We start from the raw sequence: 19,105 nt of genomic DNA, 5'->3' as shown, positions 1-19,105 counted from the left end.
CTGTCGTAGATCTCCTCATATCATTCTCCCTCGTTTCATGTTCAGCTTCTACAACATCTCCATTAGTACAATCACTTCTTCATCAACCAAGCTTCCCGCATTATTGCACACGATTTCCTTGGTGATACTGACATGGAGTACGCTTCTGAGCTTGCTCTACCATTGCGTTGCGTTCGAGCTCTTCTTGCGTCATAGAGGATGTGCAGCGCAACAGCCTGGGTGCCTTCGCTGACACCCCGCTCCTAAAGCATATCACAAAGCTCTCTGGGTATAGATCAACCGTACTCACACATTTCCCCAACTTTCACCTTGAACACACAATGGGACAAGGCAGGTGCGCTCTGAGGCTGTATACGCAAGCGCACTAGCGCCACCGCGCGTTTGCTCTTTCCAATTCAGCGTCACCTTGACCTATCTCCGCAGCGACGAACACCACAACACTGCCAGTCCTCTCACCCCGACGCCGCTACGTTGGCACTGCTTCTAGTTCTTCATACGACAAAGAGGCCGCAGCGATGGACGGACAGGACACTGGCGCTCTACCAAAGCCCAAGCCCAAGCCAAAAAGGTTCATTCCGGTGCCCCCGGAGTACCGTCGCCTCACTCATACTACAGAACGCGAGCTCATCGTCAACGAGATCAAGATCAACACTGGCTGCGATGTCATCCCCAAATGGGACGCTGGGTATATCACTCAGTTCGCCATTGCTGGACAAGGTGCAGGCGTTGAGAAAGCCGTCCGATACATCAACCACTGGATCTCTAACGCGCATATCAAGTCAAAAGACTCATCATCATGGGCGAAGACACCTGCATTCGATCATAACAAATGGTACTACGACAGCATTGAAGAGCGAGAGCGTCAGCGGAAGGACGAATTCAAGGGCAAGGCGCCTGAGGTGTCAAAAGGCGAGATGCCACTGGCGAGCATCATCGTGTGCTGGCCGGAGGACCTCCTCAACGAAGGTGTCACTCCTCGCGATGTCTTCAATAACAAGCTAGAAGCGCTTAACGCCATTCGGACTCAGAACGAGGTGTACATAACGCTTCTTCCTACTCAGAACGACGTTTGGCAGATAGAGATACAAGGCAGGTTCATCATATATCTACTACATGCGATACACACTGACTTTCACAGCCCGCGACATAGCGCGCATCGAAGCGGCCGAAGCGCATCTCATGACAATGATCGACAAAGTCAAAGCTGATGCTATGGGACTGCAGCATGTAATCAACATGATTCTTGATGAAAAAGAGGGCTTGGAGGTTGTTCTGGAGGAGGCTGACGCGTGGTGGCCGAACCTGTACGTGAATTACAAGCGTGAACTGCAGACGAGTGCTGACCTCTTTTGCTCAACATCAGTCAAGATCGAGTCGTACCTCGCCTCCTCTCCAGTGGGATGATGGAAACCTCCGGCAGCTTCCGCAATGAGATCATGCACTTCACGCAGCTTTCAAAGATCCAGCATTCAATTCAGCTGGCCCTTGAAGCTGTGCGCCACACGAAAGGCGCGTACGATATGGCTATTCGGCTAGGGTGCCTGGCTCTGAGCTCAAGACATATCAAGGAGGATAAGATTGGCCAGAAGTTCGGGAAGGATATCTTCTTGAAGTCGATTAACGGACCTGTTACAGTTGAGATAAAGAAGTGGTAAGTGTGTCCCCTCGTGACGACTAGCATAATGGCTAACAACATAGGCTTGCTGATGATGCACTGGGTTCGCAAATTCTGGGAGCACTCTGCACGTCCGATGAATTCTTGGAGCCCACGAAGTCTTCTGCCTACTTCGGTTATACGCCACAATCGCTGCAAGGCACTCGTCCAATGTTCCGAGGAACGTGGGTGTTCACAGACCCCAGCAGCGTTGTTGCCCCACCGCGGGAGCCGGTAGCTGTGCGCCATGCTGGACGTCCTAAAGCGCCTCCCCAAGCTCCTGCTAGTACAACCACTTCATCTGTAGCGCCGCAGTCCGAACTCATCGTCGTTCAGGTCGACTGGACTGATGACGAAGAGGGCTTGTACGAGAAGACAACAACCCGGTTCTACAAGATCGATCAGGGTCGTAAAACACCAAAGAAGAACATGGATATCAATCTGCTGGAGCTTGGAGAGAGTCGAGGATGGCACTTCGCCCTTGAGTCCTTGATTCCTGTGGCAGCGAAGAGCATATCGCCTGTCATAACTGGCTTCGCTGATCGAGTCAAGATGAGACCCAACCACGATTATCGTTCCACCGAAAGCTTCGCTGAGTGGGATCAGACACCTACCGTCAAGAAGCACCTACGGAACGGCCGTCTGGAAACTATATACTCCTTCGGCATCAAGCAGACCTGCTACAAGGTTGAGGCTACTTGTATGTGGTACCCAGGACAGAGACTTCCCGTCTGGGGTCTCTGTGTCCGCCACTCTGAATGGGCTACCCATCTTGCTGAGCTTGAGCGTCTCCCTGTGGGTCGAAAGGCCGACTGGGGTCACACTGTGGCTACCTTCCTGCCGGATGACGGACAGTCTTGCTACTCCAGCGCGGTTGAGGACGAGGACTTCGGAATGAGGAACCTCGATCTGGGCCCTGGCGTTGAAGCACCACCACGCGATGGTATCCGCATCCTCATGGACAAGCTGCTTCAGGTATCAGCCATCGTCAGTTCTGTCACAGACATGGGAGGCGTCGCTATCTAAAGGACGGGAAAACCTGAACATCCTGAAGGCTACATTGACGTTAGGTCATCTGCTTTGCATGTTTTCATCTTGATGTAGGCTGCAGACCAGAGGACTTCATTCTCATATAGTGTGATGCCAATACCACAAGTACTTGGCTCCAGTCTTGGGCCATGGACTCTCGTAGCTCTTCTTACAGACCCGCTTGGTGCTCCAGCCGTGCTTCTACTCGTGCTGCATGTGGCTGATCCGACACTGGCTTTTGGTCTTCTAACATGATGTTTGCGCATTATCTCGCAACACTTCAGCTGCCCTGCTCCTCAGCTTTGCCCTCCTGTGCGTTCATAACCTTGAGCCTGATGACCTCCTCCACGACTCTGACATTCTGCGCCTTGCCCTGCACAACACCCTCCAAGTCCTTCAAACTGTCGCCCAGATCCTTAACCTTGCGCTCATAGAAGTCTTTCGCACTAGCAATGTCCTTTTCCACAAAGAAGCCTGTGCCTACATCCACCAGCACGTGCTCATGATCCGTGAGTTTGCCGGGTACGTATAACGAGGATGTCAAGGGGACGAGGAGCGGTTTCGAGACGGTGGCTGGTGTGAGGCCTGTCGAGATGGAGTTCAGGCAGTCGCGGAACTTGGACTGGGCTGTGCGCAGCGATTGGAACGAGTTGGAGAGGTGGGTAAGCTCGGCGTCGAGTTGGGTTTTTAGTTCCTGGAGGCGGGGGACAGGGAGAGATGTGATTTCGACTGCGAGGGAGGGTTAGCACAATGCGCGACGAATTGGGATCTGGATACCATTACTTTGACCGGGCTGTGCGCCCTGAGCTTGAGCCATTTTGGTGACGCGTGGGCTGGTGCTGAGCTTCCTGGTGTCTGTGACGATGTAAACTTTACCAGGGGCAGGTTTTGGCGGGGCGGGTGCTTGCTGCTCGTGTGGGGTACGATAACGTGAGAGCGTGTCAAGCTCCCGAGCGAGCTGCATCCGTGCAATCCTTCACACCACAGTCGAAACCTCCATGCCGAAGCCGGCCCCTGCCGTTCCTCGCCATTGGAGCAGAAGGCCAGATGTACGACCAACAAAATGTCCGCGGTTTCGGATCTTGACGAAGACGGAATACCTGGACAAGAAGAAGGAGTTCAGCATACCTGCATTCGACCCCGACCAACCCGCGCTCTTCAAAAAAGCCTTTCTGGATATACCTGCAATCCGGAAGTGGTTTAAGAAGGATGCCTTCCTCGACGCATCTTTGACAAACAAGTGGGATAATAAGCCCAACACATTCAGATATCCGCAAGAGCTGAACACAGCGTACCTCGAGCAGTACGGCGATGCGATCGTGCCATTGGAGCTGACGCGCTCATCCCCCGAAAATGCCCCCGGAAATGAAGCCTTTGAGCGCTTCGAAGCCCCTCTGGCTCTCCTATTGCAACACATGAGTGCTGCGGACGCGCAAGAAACGAGTTTGTACCTCGCGCAACACTCGCTAGCCGATCTTCCAGCGCCGCTGCAAGAAGACCTACCCACGCCATCGACTTTCCTATCCCACCTCAACGCCCGCGGCGATATCTACGCATCGAGTCTCTGGATGGGCAGGCCACCTACGCGCACCCCATTACATCGCGACCCGAACCCGAACCTCTTCGTACAACTGGCAGGCAAGAAAACGATCAGGATGATGAAGCCTGGGGTGGGTCGGGTGGTGTTCGAGGCTGTAAGGCAGCATATACGGGGACCGGGCGGAGATGCGAAGATGAGAGGAGAGGAGATGATGCAGGGTGCGGAGATGGAGGCTATGGAAATGGCGGTTTGGAATGAGGATGGAGACGGAAGTATGGGGAGTGCGACGGGCTGGGAAACAACTCTGAGGGGTGGGGATGCGCTATATATTCCTAATGGATGGTGGCATGCTGTTAGGGGTATTGGAAAGGGTGCGAATGCTTCGGTGAGTACAGTATGGAACTTGGTATGGGTATGTCTACTAACGGTTGTACAGGCCAACTGGTGGTTTCGCTGAATAAACTGCTAACGAAGCGCACATTGCTCGAAATCGATGGAGTACTTTCCGGCGTCAGCCGTCACGACTTGACTTCGACCCTCACAGTAGCCTCTGTCCCGTCGATCCATGTACCAATCGACCGCGTCCCAGGAACGATCTCCACCTCCCTCATGACCCGCTCCATACCCATCTCCGCCTCGCTATCTTCAGAATCCCAATCATCATCTACGATGTCTGTCGCTGATTTCCGCACTGACATCCAATCGCCCGTCTCCCATACCAGTCTACACTTTATGGGCTTGATGCCGAAGTGCTTCCCAACAATACCGAGAACCGTGTACGCCGTGCCGCTCATCGGGATCTCCGTCTCGAATACCGTGTCTGTGGACGTCGCAAGGTAGAACTTGATACGGAGTAACCGCGCAGCAAGCGAGTTGGGGTTCACAGCGTTGACAGAGCGCTGAACATCCGGCTCGCCATACTCCTCACACAGCCACTCGTATCGCGGATGACTCTTCAATATCTGCTCTCGCAGGTTTTCAGGCGCGAACTGCACTTCTTTTGCGATCATGGAGAGATAGTACGACTCGGCGTTCAGTCGCTCTTTCTCATTGATGGGACTGTGATTCAGCGTCTTGAGCTGTCCCAGTCGTGCAAGCGTAAGCATGTATCCATCGTCTGCTGTCAAGTTCCGTCCATCCGGTGCTTGTAACGACTGATACAGCGGATTTTGCGATACGCGCAGGCTTCGGAGACCGGGGAAGACGTGTATGAGTTGTTCGATGAACGCCCATGTTGAGATTTCGTTGAACGAGAGGTCGACTTCTCGGACTGTGGTGGAGAAAACCGGTATCGATGCGCCGGAACTGGTTATCTCGGAGATTTTGTTCGATTTAAGGATGAGGCGGTGCAGGTTCGGGAGGCCTGTGAGGCAGGCTAGTGAGGATAGAGAGGTGAGGTGGTTGTCTTCGAGTGTAAGGTCGGTGATTGCGGGGTTGAGGGCGTGATGAGTGAGGCTTGTGTAGAGGTTGCTGGATGCGGAGAAGGTTGTGACGGAGGGGAAGAGATGGGTTAGGAGAGCGAGGTCGGCCCAGGGGAGGAGGTTGTCTTCTAGTTTCAAAGATGTTATGCGTTTGAAGGCGTCAAGACAGCGGGCTCGCTCTGGTTCTGATACAGATGTATCGCGAAGACGTATACCACTGCCCTTCTATTAGTATAGTCAAGAGAGAAACAAGTTTGGAGAAAACCCACTCGACCCTTAAGCTCCTCAACCCAGGTAGTTGTTCACATATCGCGGCTACTTCCCTCCACTCCTCAAAGAGATTCCTGCTCAGATCAAGTTCCATAGCTTTCGGACATGCCTCATTGACATCATTCCTCTCCCCTCCTCGTAGCCACCCCTGTCCCCGTGCTTCAGGCCTCTGCATACAAAGCCCATCCAAAATAATAATCTTCAGCTCCCCCAACTGCGCCAACTGCCTCCTAATCTTATCGAACCCAATCTCCTCCGCCGGCTTCCCATTGAACAGCACCGGCTTCTGTTTCTGCTGCACAGGCGGCTGATGGTTAAACACAACATGAACATCTGGATCCTGGAAGTCTTCCTCGAAAGCTTCAGACGCGTACTTTGACTTTAGCGCTTGCACAAAGGTGCGTGGTTGGTCTGGTTTGCGGGTTGGTCGGATGAAGGATGCGGATGTTGGGGATGGGTTTAGACAGGTGAAGTATTGGGTGCCTTGGTGTGTGCCGGAGTGCTTTCCTCGTGTGGGCTCGTCCCATTCTACGCCGAGCCAGAGGCCGGTTGTGCCTTGGATGGGGCCGTGGTAGCGGATTGTGCAGAGGTGGGCGTCGTAGGAGAGGCGCTTTCCTATGTAGATTTCTGTTGCCATGACTGGCGCAATCATCTGTTTCCCTTCTATTGTAAATTTGACGCTATCTCGTAACCTCCGAGAGTAAAGGTGATAGCTTGTGGGGATGAATGTGTGAAGGCAGCCGCGCACGTGATCTCGAAGTGCAGGGATCAGGTACCTGGACACTAGCGTCGCACGCCTCCAGAAGTTCTGTCGCGCAACATCACTTCAGCACGACGACTTCTACACCGCCCAACACCTGACCGTTGCCTGCGTAAAAGCCACCCTCTTTCCTGTCTAATCGCGACCAAGATTGACACAGCAGATCGTGAAGTTTCTCAAAGATGGATTACCAGGTACGTCCCCCGTCGCGAAGGTCAGGAACAGCTACTAACGTCTACAGAATCGCGCAGGCTCCAAATTTGGAGGCGGTGGTGTCGCATCACAGTCCGCGACGAATGCCGACCGACGAGAGCGTCTCCGAAAGCTCGCACTCGAGACCATCGACCTTGACAAGGACCCGTACTTCTTCAAGAACCACGTCGGCAGCTTCGAGTGCCGTCTCTGTTTGACGGTCCACCAGAACGATGGATCCTATCTCGCGCATACACAAGGAAGGAAGCATCAGACAAACCTGGCACGTCGTGCGGCGAAGGAGCAGAGAGAAGGCAAAAGAGATGATGTGGGCCAGCAAGGACTCCTCGCGGGTGTACTGCCCAAGAAGAACGTCATCAAGATCGGTCGGCCTGGATACCGCATTACAAAAGTACGCGACCCGAACACACGCCAAAATGGCTTGTTGTTCCAGTTCCAGTTCCCGGACCTCACCCCCGGCATCACTCCCAAGGTCCGTGTCATGAGCGCATACGAGCAGAAGGTGGAAGAGCCCGACCCAAACTACCAGTACCTCATTGTTGCTGGTGAGCCTTACGAGACGGTCGCGGTGAAGCTACAATCTCGCGACATCGACAGACGGGAGGGCAAGTTCTGGTTCTGGTTCGACGAAGACGCCAAGGAATTCTGGTGCCAGATTCTCTTTAAGACTGAGCGTGACGAACGCTTCAGCGCAGTACCAGGTCTTGCTCCCGGACGATAGTCGCGCTCTCATAGGCGGGGCGTGCAAGACTTTTACTACCTCGGGAATTGTACTTTTAGGGCGTTTTGGCGGCGTTCATCCGGGGCATCATGACCACCTTTGAGGGGAGTTCACGTCGGTGTAGGTAGTCCCGGAACAGAATATTGGATAATGCAAATCTAACATGAATCAAGAAGTGCTTGCTGCCGATTGTCTAGTGCCAAGCTGCTCTTTCCGAGATTGAAATATCCGGCATGCGGTTACATCGTGAAGCGTTGAACACGAAGTGCCAAGTTCCCACATGGCTCTATTGGCAATACTTGTGACTCACTCCAGGCAAGAACTCGCATCTTCAAGTGCAGATTGTGTTTGAGGGTTGGCCAGGTTCAGCATGTAGAGGTGCGCCTGCTCGGTGCTCACATGGCAAGAAGGCTTCCGCCTTGCGTCTGCACCTTCCCTACAGGACCCCTGGGCCGAACAGCTTCAGCAACACGATCCACCATTGCCTTCTCACCGTCTTTCTCGCTTCTGCACTCAATCGATCAGACCGCTCCGTTGGTTCGCCACCGCTTCAAATACAAATTGCCGGCTGAGCTAAAGCCAGAATTTGCTTGCCGCTTGCGGGTATCTGGCCCTTCTGGTACTCGATCATGCTGTTTCAGTCATCAGCTATCATCAGGCCAAGAGCTACGTGCGACTAGACTGCTGCCGTTCATACATTGCAGTAGTGTGCAGGTGTTGGTATGCTCGCCTCCTCCTCGGTTCTATACTATCGAAGCATGTTCGATGGAGAATGACGCAGCTCCCTGAGAAGGCTACTAACGCGCTTACTTGTGTGCTGCAGCTTGTCGCTTCAAGTAAGACTTGACGGAGCCGGTCTCGGAACGTCGCCTAGCAAGCGTTGACGCCTGAGAGCCTTTGCTCTTGAAATGTCGCGAACCGAAACCAATGGACAGCCCAAATTTAGCACGATGAGAATGTTCAATGCATTACTGAGGAGTTTCACACGACAGGTGTAGGTTGTGCTAACTGAACCCCGCCTCGATTGTGTTGACACCGAGTTGCTTTGAATCCTACTCGGGATGCGGATCTAAACGGCATCAAGTCTGTATGACACTCGAAGACGGAAGAGGAAATCCAGCTAGATGGACGCGTGGAGCTCAATTCACCGCACTCTCCACCTCCAATACTACATCGGACTGAATTCGGTGGAGACTCCAACTTCGTGAGCCTTGTTCTCTTGCTGTATGGTCCATCGGATACGTGGGTCTCTCTTTAGGTCCCACCGATTCACCTGCGGGAGTGGATGACTATCTAACTCAAGGCGGTAGGCGTAGGCTTCCCGACCTCAACAGACATCACGTTCTACTTGGACTCATCTCCGGGTCGTTCATGTGTATCATCTGATGCACGAATGGATAAATACGATAACCGCCCTGGTCTTTTCAAGCCCTCGGCGCAACTGGTAGCACCTGACCGTCTTTTCGTCGAACGAATGCTGGATCTGGTCTGATGATTGGCCACGACTACCTTAAACGTTGATGCAGCCTCGCCACGCTTCCCCACTCTGGAGTGGACCGCCTCACCGTTCGAACGCAGTTTGCCTAGGCCGATGATCTGACATGGAAAGAACGACAGCGCCCGGCAGGATTGAGGATCCGAAGGGGCTGGGGTTCGTCTCTAGGTTGCAATAGCGCAGCTACTCTCTAGCGAGCCTTGGGGACATGCCGAAGCCACTAGCACCCACTATCTTCATGATTCAAAATCACAAATGGACCATGTTGGAGCTGATCCGCGATTGCAGGCAAAATGGAAGCATGAACAGTGAGCCCGTTGGGGACGATCTCGAACCCTATACTGGACATTTGATTACACTTTCACACAGCGGACCTGCGTTTGTACGTGGTGTTGCAGCAACATTTGTTTTTGCTTCGGTGTTGCAAAAGCCGATGAAGAAGAGATGTGCTTCACCGCTACGGTTGTACGACCCGCTGCATGTGGCTTTCGTACGGGAGGCCAAACGGAAGCCATATCCAGTGTTAGCTTACGGGACATCCGCAGTTGGCTGCAAGAACAAGCACTCACCAGTGGATGGTCCTACCCTTTCCATTGCCTCGGATTTCTGAAACGAGGTCTCGACGTGAAATGGCCTCGATATCATGGAACGGCTACAACCGCCGTACGCCGCGATCTTCAATCTAACTTGAACGTGGGACCATCTTGGCGTCTGATGTCTCCCGAAGCTGGGATCCAAGACGGTGGATACAGCTGTCATATGATCAAGCAGCTATCCTAGCCTGACGGTAGTGCCCCGCCAAGATATGGACTAGGTCTAATACTTGAATTTGCATTGGAATGTTTCAACGATCCTGGTATTTAGCGCGCTACAGGTGTCATGACAGCGGTGTGCGGGTTTAGTAGCATGATGGTGAACGTCAGGCTGGTTGAATGTTAACGAGGGGTCGACATGTCGAGAAGTCGGAGCCGTTCTCGCCCTCCTACCCACGACATGTATGGCATATTTTGGACCATAGAAGAAGAGAGCCATGTTCCACTCGCGTGGTAGTCCCGGGTTACGAAGGCAACGGATATAAGCGACTGCACTCTATCAACATGGCTCCATAGATGAAGACTGATCGGCCGTGTTGTTTCTTCGTACCCCACTGGAGAGTACCGAGTTCGGACGCAACAAAGGCTCTAGCAAACAAAGAATGGCAACGTTTCTAAATTGGTTTAGACCCTGCAGTGAGAGGCAGATGACAAACTTTGGCCTCAGGGTCTAAGACATGGAACAATGTGGCACAGCCTCCCGAGAACGCGTCAGGAAAGAGACGCGAAAGGCTGCGCGCTTCCAGCATGCCGAAGCGGGTGCCGGCATCGTCGGCTTACAGGAAGACACAGTGTGTTCTCCGTCTGAATAGATTACGTCTTGCACTCGCGTAGTTTCAAGAGCATGTCAAAGGGCACGGCGCACGGACGGAATTAGGTAGAGCAAGCGCTCAAGACAGGCAAGACGAACGGACATGGCGTTTCGACTCCCGCTAAGGTAGTGGCGCGAGCTGCGGAAGGGATGTGAGATATGGGTAAGGTAGCATGGTGGGGATCGGTTACAGCACGGGCAGGCCAAGGGTCATGTCGACATGTGCCCTTGTTGGTTCGGCGGGGAACGGGTCGCTTGGTGGAACAGATCGCCAACTCTGCGATGAGGGTGCTGTCCACACGGAACGAAGAATGAATATCGAAGCGTCCAAGCGCTGTAACTGGATGCGCGGGCTAGAGAGCAGTGTCTGGTAGGAAGCGATTCCGGTGCAATGGATCGGCTTGAGCTTTCAGCTGCAGCAGCTGGTCATAGGCCCGCGGAGACCGACGGCGCTACGAGAGGACGAGCCTCCACTCGGCCTAGGAAATGCTAGAGGAAAACGAATTGCACAAGCAAAGGCAAAGGTCGGCGATCAGCGCAGCATTTTTAGACGTCGCGACGGAGTAGCGGGAATACGAGCAGGCAGGAGTAGCTTTTGACCGATGCAGCGCAATTAAGTCGGGCTTCCTTATTCGGCTGTTGCGGCAAGCAGGAGCGGGCTGGGGTAGCATGGCGACGGGCGCTGGGGGAGTCAGACGATACGGGTTGATTGATAGAGAGAGAAGGTCGAATGCATGACGACGGCGGCCGCCAATGCAGGCCTGGGTAGTCTGTCTTGGGCGCGCTGCAGGCCCACGGGTCTAAAATCAATGATTCGATAGCAGCCTGCTGACACGGTCGCCTTGTCGGGAGCTGCTCAATCAGCAGCGTGCGGGCTCGTGAGTGGTGGGGAGTCACTGGGGAGAGGTGGATAGGCAGCGCTGATGACCCAGGCCTCGCGTTCGCGCAGACTGGCCGTGATAGAGAGCAAGGCCCGGCGCGCGCGGGTGCTTGGCCTGTTGCGGTGGAGACGGAATCGCTCAGCGAGATCCAAGCTAGTGGTCGCTATCGCGCAGCATGATGCAAGTAATGCTGTTCGGCTCCGTGCGCTCGAGAGGTAGTGAAAAGCCACCGGCTCGTGCAGGGCCGCGGGAGAGCCACTTTTTATCACACTGCAGCTAGCAGAGCGCAGCGCCTCTCCTGCCTGAAGCTTGTCGCCATTGTCAGTGCGTGCCATTTGCTCACTAGACGACTTGGACGTCCGCCGCGCGGGCCGTCAGCTGCTGGGGTTGCAGGGCATATCAGATTGGGCCTCGCTCCCATTTCGTAATTCACCATAACCCGATTCCCAGTCCGTCGCTCGCAGAAGCACCCAGTGGTCTTTGCTCCCGCACTCGCAGCTCACGCCGCCGCGCCAATCGCCCACACGCCCACACAGCCGCCCATACATATCTTGCACCAAGGGCTCCTGTCGCTGGTTAGACAGCCTGCACCGCCCAAGGTTCGTTCCCCCCAACCGTTCGCTCGCCCCGACACCTGTCCTGCCCTGCAAGTCACCTTACAGCGGCTGCTCGCAGTGTCTGTCCCTGCCTGCCTGCACGTGTCGTGTCTCTGCTATTGCCAGGGCGCGCCGTCACCTCAAGCTCAAACCTAACCGCGTCCTAGCCTGTATCGATCCGCGAGCACCGTCGGATTCGGAACATTGCGTTTGTACCACCTGTTCTGGCATTTTCCGCGACGCTGTTCTCGCTGCTGGGACGCTCCTGCCCTCCCCGACCGAACGCGCCTTCCCGGCGAGTCTTGGCCCCACCCGCACCTGCCGAACTTGAACCTTGGTTCGACCGCGCCGACACGACACTGCTCCCATCGCCTCCAACACATGCTCCCCAGCGACCGCTGCCGACTCCCGTGCGTCCAGCTGTCCTGACTGCGCCGCGCCCATTGGCCACCCTTTGAGCTTCGCGACGCTCGACGGAAGCTTCCTTCGAGCTCGGTTGCTCTTGCGCCGCCTGGATGTACTCAGTGCATGTGCAACACCCTATACAAATCATGTCGAATGGTGGCTTTGCCAACGGCATCATGGACCCGCCTGGCACCATTGACCCGTCGCGTAAGTAGTCGCGTCCCCCTCTCCCAGCTGCTCACTGGCTTGCGCGTCTGTTACATCCGACGCAGCCTCCCGCGACCTCTTGTTGACCCAGCCCAGATGTCTTCGGAGGCCCGACCCAGCCCGTCGCACAGCAACAGCAGGCATCGCGAGGCCTGAAGCGCAGTCGCTCGCCAGAAACCCCCTACGAGATCCAGGGCGATGACACGCCCAACAACAAGCGCAGTCGCGGTCGCCCGCCCAAGACGGCCAGACCCCCCTACGCCGGATCGCCCAACCGTGGCTCCCAGCCTCCGCAGAGTGGCATCGCGCCGCCCGTACAGACACCCCAGCTGCAGACATCGGCCCTGCCCCAAGGATCGCCTCCCCAGATCTCGCCATCCGGCAAAGGAACGCCCACCAAGCCCGCCGTCATAAAGGCGCTGCCGACGGTGCGCGACCACACGACCGACCAGCTGAATCCCGAGGGCGACGAATACATACCGCGCGAAATCGACGAGGCCGGCGAGAGGAAGGTTACGCAGACCGGCCACCCACTCGACGGCCGCGAATACCGCTGTCGCACCTTCTTCGTCCCCAACCGGGCCGACAAGCTCTTCATGCTCGCAACAGAATGCGCGCGTGTCCTGGGCTACCGTGACTCGTACCTGCTTTTCAACAAGAACCGATCTCTATACAAAATTATCGCCACCCAGGCCGAGAAGGACGACCTAATCCACCAGGAGATTCTACCATACTCATACCGATCTAGACAGATTGCCATAGTGACTGCCCGATCCATGTTCAGACAGTTCGGAAGCAGACTGATCGTCAACGGCCGGCGCGTGCGCGACGACTACTGGGAGAGCAAGGCTCGGAAGCAGGGTTTTACCGAGGAGGACGCTGCGGGCGAGAAGAGGCCAGGTGCTGCAAAAGCAAGAGAGGCAGCCGCAGCCGAAGCCAACCACGCAAGTGCCATGGCCTTTGCTCATCCAGGAGCATACACCGGCAACAACCAAGACTACCTCGGTGCTGCCATTAACCCTCTGCAGCCTTTCGGTGGTCTCAACCCCGCACCAGGAAGCATGCCTTCCACAAACGCTGACGCATACAATCGCACAACGGCTGACCTGCAGCCCCGAGACTACAGTGGCGTTCAGCGGCCGCGACATGAGATGCAGGGCGCCCCCTATCAGGACTTGACACGGCCAACCCCGTCCGGCGAGATCCTCAACGCAGCTGCGCAAACAGCTGAAGTCAACAAGCAGCTCGAGCAACAACGCAAGCATCGCAAAGACTACCTCAACGATGTCTGGCAACGACCCCACGAGCCGCCGGTCCAGCCAGACCGACCTGGAACTGCCGAAGGACAGCACGCACCCCAAGTCACCCAGACCGTGCAGTCGCCGCGCATGCCTTCGACTGCCGTCAGCATGCCAGGGAACCAGTACGGAATGCCAGCACAGACACCGCAAAGACCTGGACAGTCGATGAGCGCTCAAGCCTACCGTCCGCAGCCCATGCCCCAGAACAACATGGTGCCTTCGCCCATGGCTCAGCAACACACCCCACTCCGCCCTGACCAGATGCACCGTCGCCCACCAAGCATCGGCATGCAGCAGGGCATGAACGCTTCCAGCATGGGCCCTGGAGGCATGCTTCCAGGTGTTCAACAGAACCCAGGACATGGCTACCCTCCATCACACATGTGGCAAGGACCACCACAGCCGTCCCCGCTCTCACAACAGCACAACATGCAGCAATATGCGCAACGACCGCAGCAATCTCCGCTCCCGCAACAGTCTCCCATGCATGCATCGCCACAGCTCCATCATGCTCAAAGCAGTGCATCGATGCATGGCACACCTGTCCAACAGTATCAGACTATGGGTGCTATGGGCGGTTCTATGCCCGGAGGAGACCCTGGATACCAAGCCATGGGGCAGAACCCCTACCAGCCTAGTCCAAGTCCTCACCAGTTCATGCAGCATCAGAGCGCTGCCGCTCAACAGCCTGGTATGCCTGGTTGGGCACCACCACAGGCTCAGCAACAAGGAGGATGGTCGACATACTAGGAGATGTCAAAACTTTACCTTCAACCGTGGGAACCCACTATCAATTCGCTGATAGCGTTCTAATCGAGCATCAGAGATGATCTTGTGTTCTCCACGTTCCGATCGACGCCATAAGCTTCCCGCTACTCGTTCTCCGTCGCACTCTGTACACTAGGCTCATTCCATCTTGCTTTTCATTCCGCTCCCCGCTCCACCAGCAACAATGAAATCACGACCCACGAGACGGTGACGAACACGCCAAGCACCGAACATGACAATACGAAGGGATGATGGATGGGGTACACGGTACCATTTCTTTTTTTCTTCTCACCTTTATAGGCTCGATCATTGTTTCCTCCTGGCGGCTTTGGAACGTACTTTGCATTCGTCGATGATACCTGGAGGTCCGTTCACCTGCTGTTTCGCATCGCACGGATACCCCACAGTACTTTGAGGCTTGGTAGTATTTGCATGGATTTGCGGGCACGAGTGCTTGGGATACTTGAAGGAGATTCATTTCTAGCATCGCTTGGTAACGTTGCTTCGGATCAGATTGTCAGATTGTCTTTCTTCGCATTCCTTGTCAGTATTAGCAGATCCCCGTCACAGTCGTCTCGTCCGTGGTGGTTTTGGTTATAGCTTTTTGCACAAGATTCCCCCAGATTCCCCAACACCTTGTTTCGTGTTTTTTAGTTGCTGATTTGCAGTTATTTGCATGGTTGAAGGGATACGCATTAAGCTTCCCGCAAGCTGCTGCACCGGTACATTGGAGGAACATGTGGATATGCGCACCATGTAGGGTTCGGAACGCATAGCAGGAAGGATCTTCTTGACATATCCTTTCCTTACTAATAATATTACTCCATTGCGCGAATACGATTTACACTCCATACTTGGCGTAGCGTCGTGACCACACGTAGCGCACTTGACCATGCGAAGATGACATTGGGACCAGGCAGGGTTTGCAACCATGTTTGAACAGCGGATGGCTTTGTCTCGGACATCTGCACCCCAGAGTGTCAGAATGCGTCATGTCGCTCCGCGTACTCCAATCGCTTCGTGCATCTGCACGTATGCTCGGCATCTCGAATCCCCCAAGGGTCAGCTAACTACATGACGACGTGCGTCTAAGCATGAAGAACGACATGGTACATGGGTTCTGCGACACATGGACGACACAAAGACCGGGTGCGGGAGCGGACGGCTGCACTGGACCGAGCTCAGACCCCGATGCCTCATCGATTCGCGCGAAAGGGAGTCGATGGCTCGGGTATCTGGCGCAGCAAGCTATACTACCAGCTACCAAAAGTCTAAAGGCGCACTGTTCGGAATGCCCAGACGATACACGATATTGACGTTATTGCTGTTGCGGTTCCTTCATCGTCGGATCCGTGATCGAGACTACGCAGTCAGCCAAGCAGTCCACCGTTTCTTCCACCTGTCGGATCTACTCCGGCGGCTTTCCCAAATGACCGCAGTGAAGGTGGCCTAAGATTGCGGCTCAACGTATATCGGATAGGATTATATTCATGCTTTCTTCTGTGCTGACAGGGCGCTCATCGGTCAGCATGCACGGTTACGTCTGCCTTGCCGACCCCGTCGTCTCGTCTCAACGGCCTAACGAGCACCCACCGCCAGGACGCATGAGTTGTTGCTTTTCCCATCGCAAGCCACAAATCTGACTTGGACTCCGCGGCCACGTGATGGCCGCGGATCTGTTCCTTCCCGCTGGCAAAGGGTGCTTTTGCTTTTGCGCTGCGGAGAGCAGACGTTACATGGTAACGCATCTCGCTTACAACATTGCGTCGCATATGTCTGGAAAGTTTCTCGGGGTCGTATCCTCATGTAAACTGAGTGAGTTGAACGGCGCCGGAGCAGAGATGCCTCTTTTGATCTTTATCCACTCTGAAACTGCATCATGGAACTGGACTATACTCGTGAGCACGGAATACCATCGTATAAGCCCCAGGGGTCTCGGCATATGTACTGTAGGTATGACCTGCATATGTGAATCTCAACAAGATTGTCACATGGATCCTCATCGCAGCGGCAACTATTACCGTCCATACAAGAACCACGAATGATTTTCGCGTAGTAAGCTGGGCATATAGGGCCCCCTGCAAGAACGGTAAGTAGGTACACCGCTGCCGCAAGGTAAGACAGCATTCCGGCTATCTGGGTAATTTCGCCCATCTGGTCCCTCCAGGGTTCTAGCTGACGAGTACCAAGAAAGGGCAATAATCATTGCTGGTATCGACGTGTAATGTGGCTGGACCCTTTCTTCCCCCATTCTAACCAATCTCCTATCGATCACGCGCCGAAAATGCAACTATGATACGTTGTCGGATAGCGCATCCATCCATACAAGCCCGCTGCGCAACGAGCCGAGGGACGTGTATGGCTGGGACGCGCCTCCGTTTACTTTTTCCCTTTGACATGGATTCTCGCTTTACCCGTCACCATCTCCTACCCCATCGAGCTGGCATGGGAATCTCGTCATGCAAATGTTCAACCTTGCAAAGTGGAGACCTCACATGTCGCTCCCGATGCAATGCAGGTTGAGTCACAGCGCCGTTTGCAATCGCAGGAGCTGCTAGTCTGGTGTTAGTGTCCTATCCCGAGGTTTGGGATCGTTTGATTCGCGTCGTCTTGTCGCATGGGCGGCTAGTTCTACTGTGTCATTCGGACCGACTTGGGTCAATTGGTACGAATACTGGGGTCGATTTCGATGGGGAGATATTGGAAAAGGAATGAGAGCATGGTTTAAGGTCAAACGGCATTCAACGCCGTCTCCATTTACACGCTGCGGAAAGCTGCGATCTTGTGGAGTTTAACTAAGTGCAGGGGTAGATCCGCGATCGGTAAATACAATTGACCCTGGATCTCAGGGATTGAGGTGTTTGTTCAGGTAGTATTCGCGATGACAATTGTGCAGGTCTTGGCTTCTGCATCTCTTGGACTTGTGGCGGCTGACTAGATGGACAAGCGGGGTTTGTTGTCGCTACTATTGCGTATGCAAATCTTATTGTTGTTGTTTTTCTGGCAAGATCACTCATACAACGCTAGGTAATGTACCAGCTTAGCGCCAGGTGGTTTCCAACGCCTCCAACACCACCACGTCTGATGGACCGCGGCAACCGAGACAGCCGCTCTCGACGCCATCGTTTGTGGGCAGTGGTATGTGTGAAGATCTCCATTCTTTTCTTGAGCATCGACCTGGCGTATGGAGCTTTTACCCGCTTTGCAAAGGCTCTCGGACCAAACCGGCTCTCCCTGGAGTACCACCGGAAATATGATATGCGCAAGAAGTAAGCATCGTGGATATTGGCGATCCGCTCGACAAGGCTCCCGCTTGTTCAAGGGCTTCTTTGACCCGCTGTCGCTCAGATCACATAGCTATCATAGCTACGAAGAAGCTCGCGCTTTCTGTCATGCATACTAATCATATCTCATCGTAAAGATATACAATACGTCATGTGGAAAAACGTGGTGTTGGGAGATACAACGTTTACTTTCAGGTGATGGTACACTTGCAGTTGAAACAAGACGAGTTTCTTCGTCTATTCAGACCCAACCTTGGAACCTTCGCATCTCTCCGAGATCTGAGCGAAAAGAAAACTGATTGCCAAGCCAATGGTTCCCCAGCCTCGACGCCGAAGAGTGAAACAAAAAGACACTTTTTGCCCGCGTAAGAGCCGGATGATCGAGACGAACCCAAGGCTAAACTGCTATTCCATCGATTCGAAGATCCAAAAGTTGACGTGACGACTAGAAAAGCAAGCTCATTAACCGTCGAAGCATTTCCCCCGAAAGCAGCCGTAGAACACACCTTCTGCCAAATAGCCTCATCTGCCAAATGTTGCACCAGATTTGGTACCTGGGTCTCGTACCTGCATCCAGCCTCACGGTACGGTCCCTCATATCGCTACCGCGCACCAAAGTCAGGTACAGTACCACAAAAACGTCTCAACCCTCCTGTGGTTCGCAGTACGATCTACAACCGCGAAGGGGGAAATTGTGTACCTGCATACCTAGGTAATGCGCGGATCACTATAGTTTCATTGAGACAACTCGGAACCAGAATCTGTCAACCAGGTTCTCGGGTATTGTCCTCCTCTGACTGTCGACTATTGACCATTGACATGGACAAAGGTAGTATTTCCTCGATACGACTTCGGAAAGAGGCGCAAGGTAGCATTCAACAAAGCCTCAAAGTGTTATTCAGAGGCGCTCATTCGAAGATCTAAGAAAGCCACACAAAAATACAATTGATAGCACAAAAGCAGCAAAATCTGTCCATGATTTTCTCCGGTAGCGGATGTTTCGAGCAAACAAAGCATTACCCGGTCGATCAAAGTTGGTAGAAGAAAAAGGCAACGTTCTAGCACGTTTCGACGCGCCTAATTTGGGACGGAGAAGCTCGGTCACGCCGTAAGGGGATGTGTATACTAGACTGGAATGATCTGGTTAAGGCTACGG

At 54.2% G+C, this 19,105-nt stretch overlaps 6 protein-coding genes across 6 annotated transcripts; 4 read left to right on the top strand and 2 right to left on the bottom strand.

The window, feature by feature from the left end:
* Nucleotides 1–515: 515 nt before the first annotated feature.
* Nucleotides 516–2,680, top strand: J4E87_005101 (uncharacterized protein; the record flags this gene model as incomplete). The annotated part of the gene is made up of 4 exons (XM_049376718.1): nt 516–966; nt 1,139–1,304; nt 1,364–1,651; nt 1,699–2,680. The coding sequence occupies 4 exons, from the start codon at nt 516–518 to the stop codon at nt 2,678–2,680; spliced, it is 1,887 nt and encodes a 628-aa protein (XP_049233574.1).
* Nucleotides 2,681–2,963: 283 nt separating this feature from the next.
* Nucleotides 2,964–3,500, bottom strand: J4E87_005100 (uncharacterized protein; the record flags this gene model as incomplete). Its single annotated transcript, XM_049376717.1, has 2 exons — nt 2,964–3,412; nt 3,461–3,500. The coding sequence occupies 2 exons, from the start codon at nt 3,498–3,500 to the stop codon at nt 2,964–2,966; spliced, it is 489 nt and encodes a 162-aa protein (XP_049233573.1).
* Nucleotides 3,501–3,681: 181 nt separating this feature from the next.
* On the top strand, nt 3,682–4,680 carry J4E87_005099 (uncharacterized protein; the record flags this gene model as incomplete). Its single annotated transcript, XM_049376716.1, has 1 exon — nt 3,682–4,680. One exon carries the CDS (start codon nt 3,682–3,684, stop codon nt 4,678–4,680), a length of 999 nt encoding a protein of 332 aa, XP_049233572.1.
* Nucleotides 4,681–4,741: 61 nt separating this feature from the next.
* J4E87_005098 (uncharacterized protein) lies at nt 4,742–6,566 on the bottom strand (the record flags this gene model as incomplete). Its single annotated transcript, XM_049376715.1, has 2 exons — nt 4,742–5,861; nt 5,914–6,566. 2 exons carry the CDS (start codon nt 6,564–6,566, stop codon nt 4,742–4,744), a joined length of 1,773 nt encoding a protein of 590 aa, XP_049233571.1.
* A 290-nt stretch (nt 6,567–6,856) lies between these two features.
* Nucleotides 6,857–7,608, top strand: J4E87_005097 (uncharacterized protein; the record flags this gene model as incomplete). Its single annotated transcript, XM_049376714.1, has 2 exons — nt 6,857–6,868; nt 6,916–7,608. 2 exons carry the CDS (start codon nt 6,857–6,859, stop codon nt 7,606–7,608), a joined length of 705 nt encoding a protein of 234 aa, XP_049233570.1.
* Nucleotides 7,609–12,499: 4,891 nt separating this feature from the next.
* J4E87_005096 (uncharacterized protein) lies at nt 12,500–14,647 on the top strand (the record flags this gene model as incomplete). The annotated part of the gene is made up of 2 exons (XM_049376713.1): nt 12,500–12,596; nt 12,693–14,647. The coding sequence occupies 2 exons, from the start codon at nt 12,500–12,502 to the stop codon at nt 14,645–14,647; spliced, it is 2,052 nt and encodes a 683-aa protein (XP_049233569.1).
* Between the last annotated feature and the right edge of the window lie 4,458 nt (nt 14,648–19,105).

The sequence above is a fragment of the Alternaria ethzedia genome (genome assembly GCF_023757985.1).
Source record: "Alternaria ethzedia strain BMP 0044 chromosome Unknown scaffold_10, whole genome shotgun sequence".
NCBI classification, from domain to species: domain Eukaryota; kingdom Fungi; phylum Ascomycota; class Dothideomycetes; order Pleosporales; family Pleosporaceae; genus Alternaria; species Alternaria ethzedia.
The sequence above is the reverse complement of the archived record's forward strand: the minus strand, read 5'-3'. Positions and strand labels throughout refer to the sequence as shown.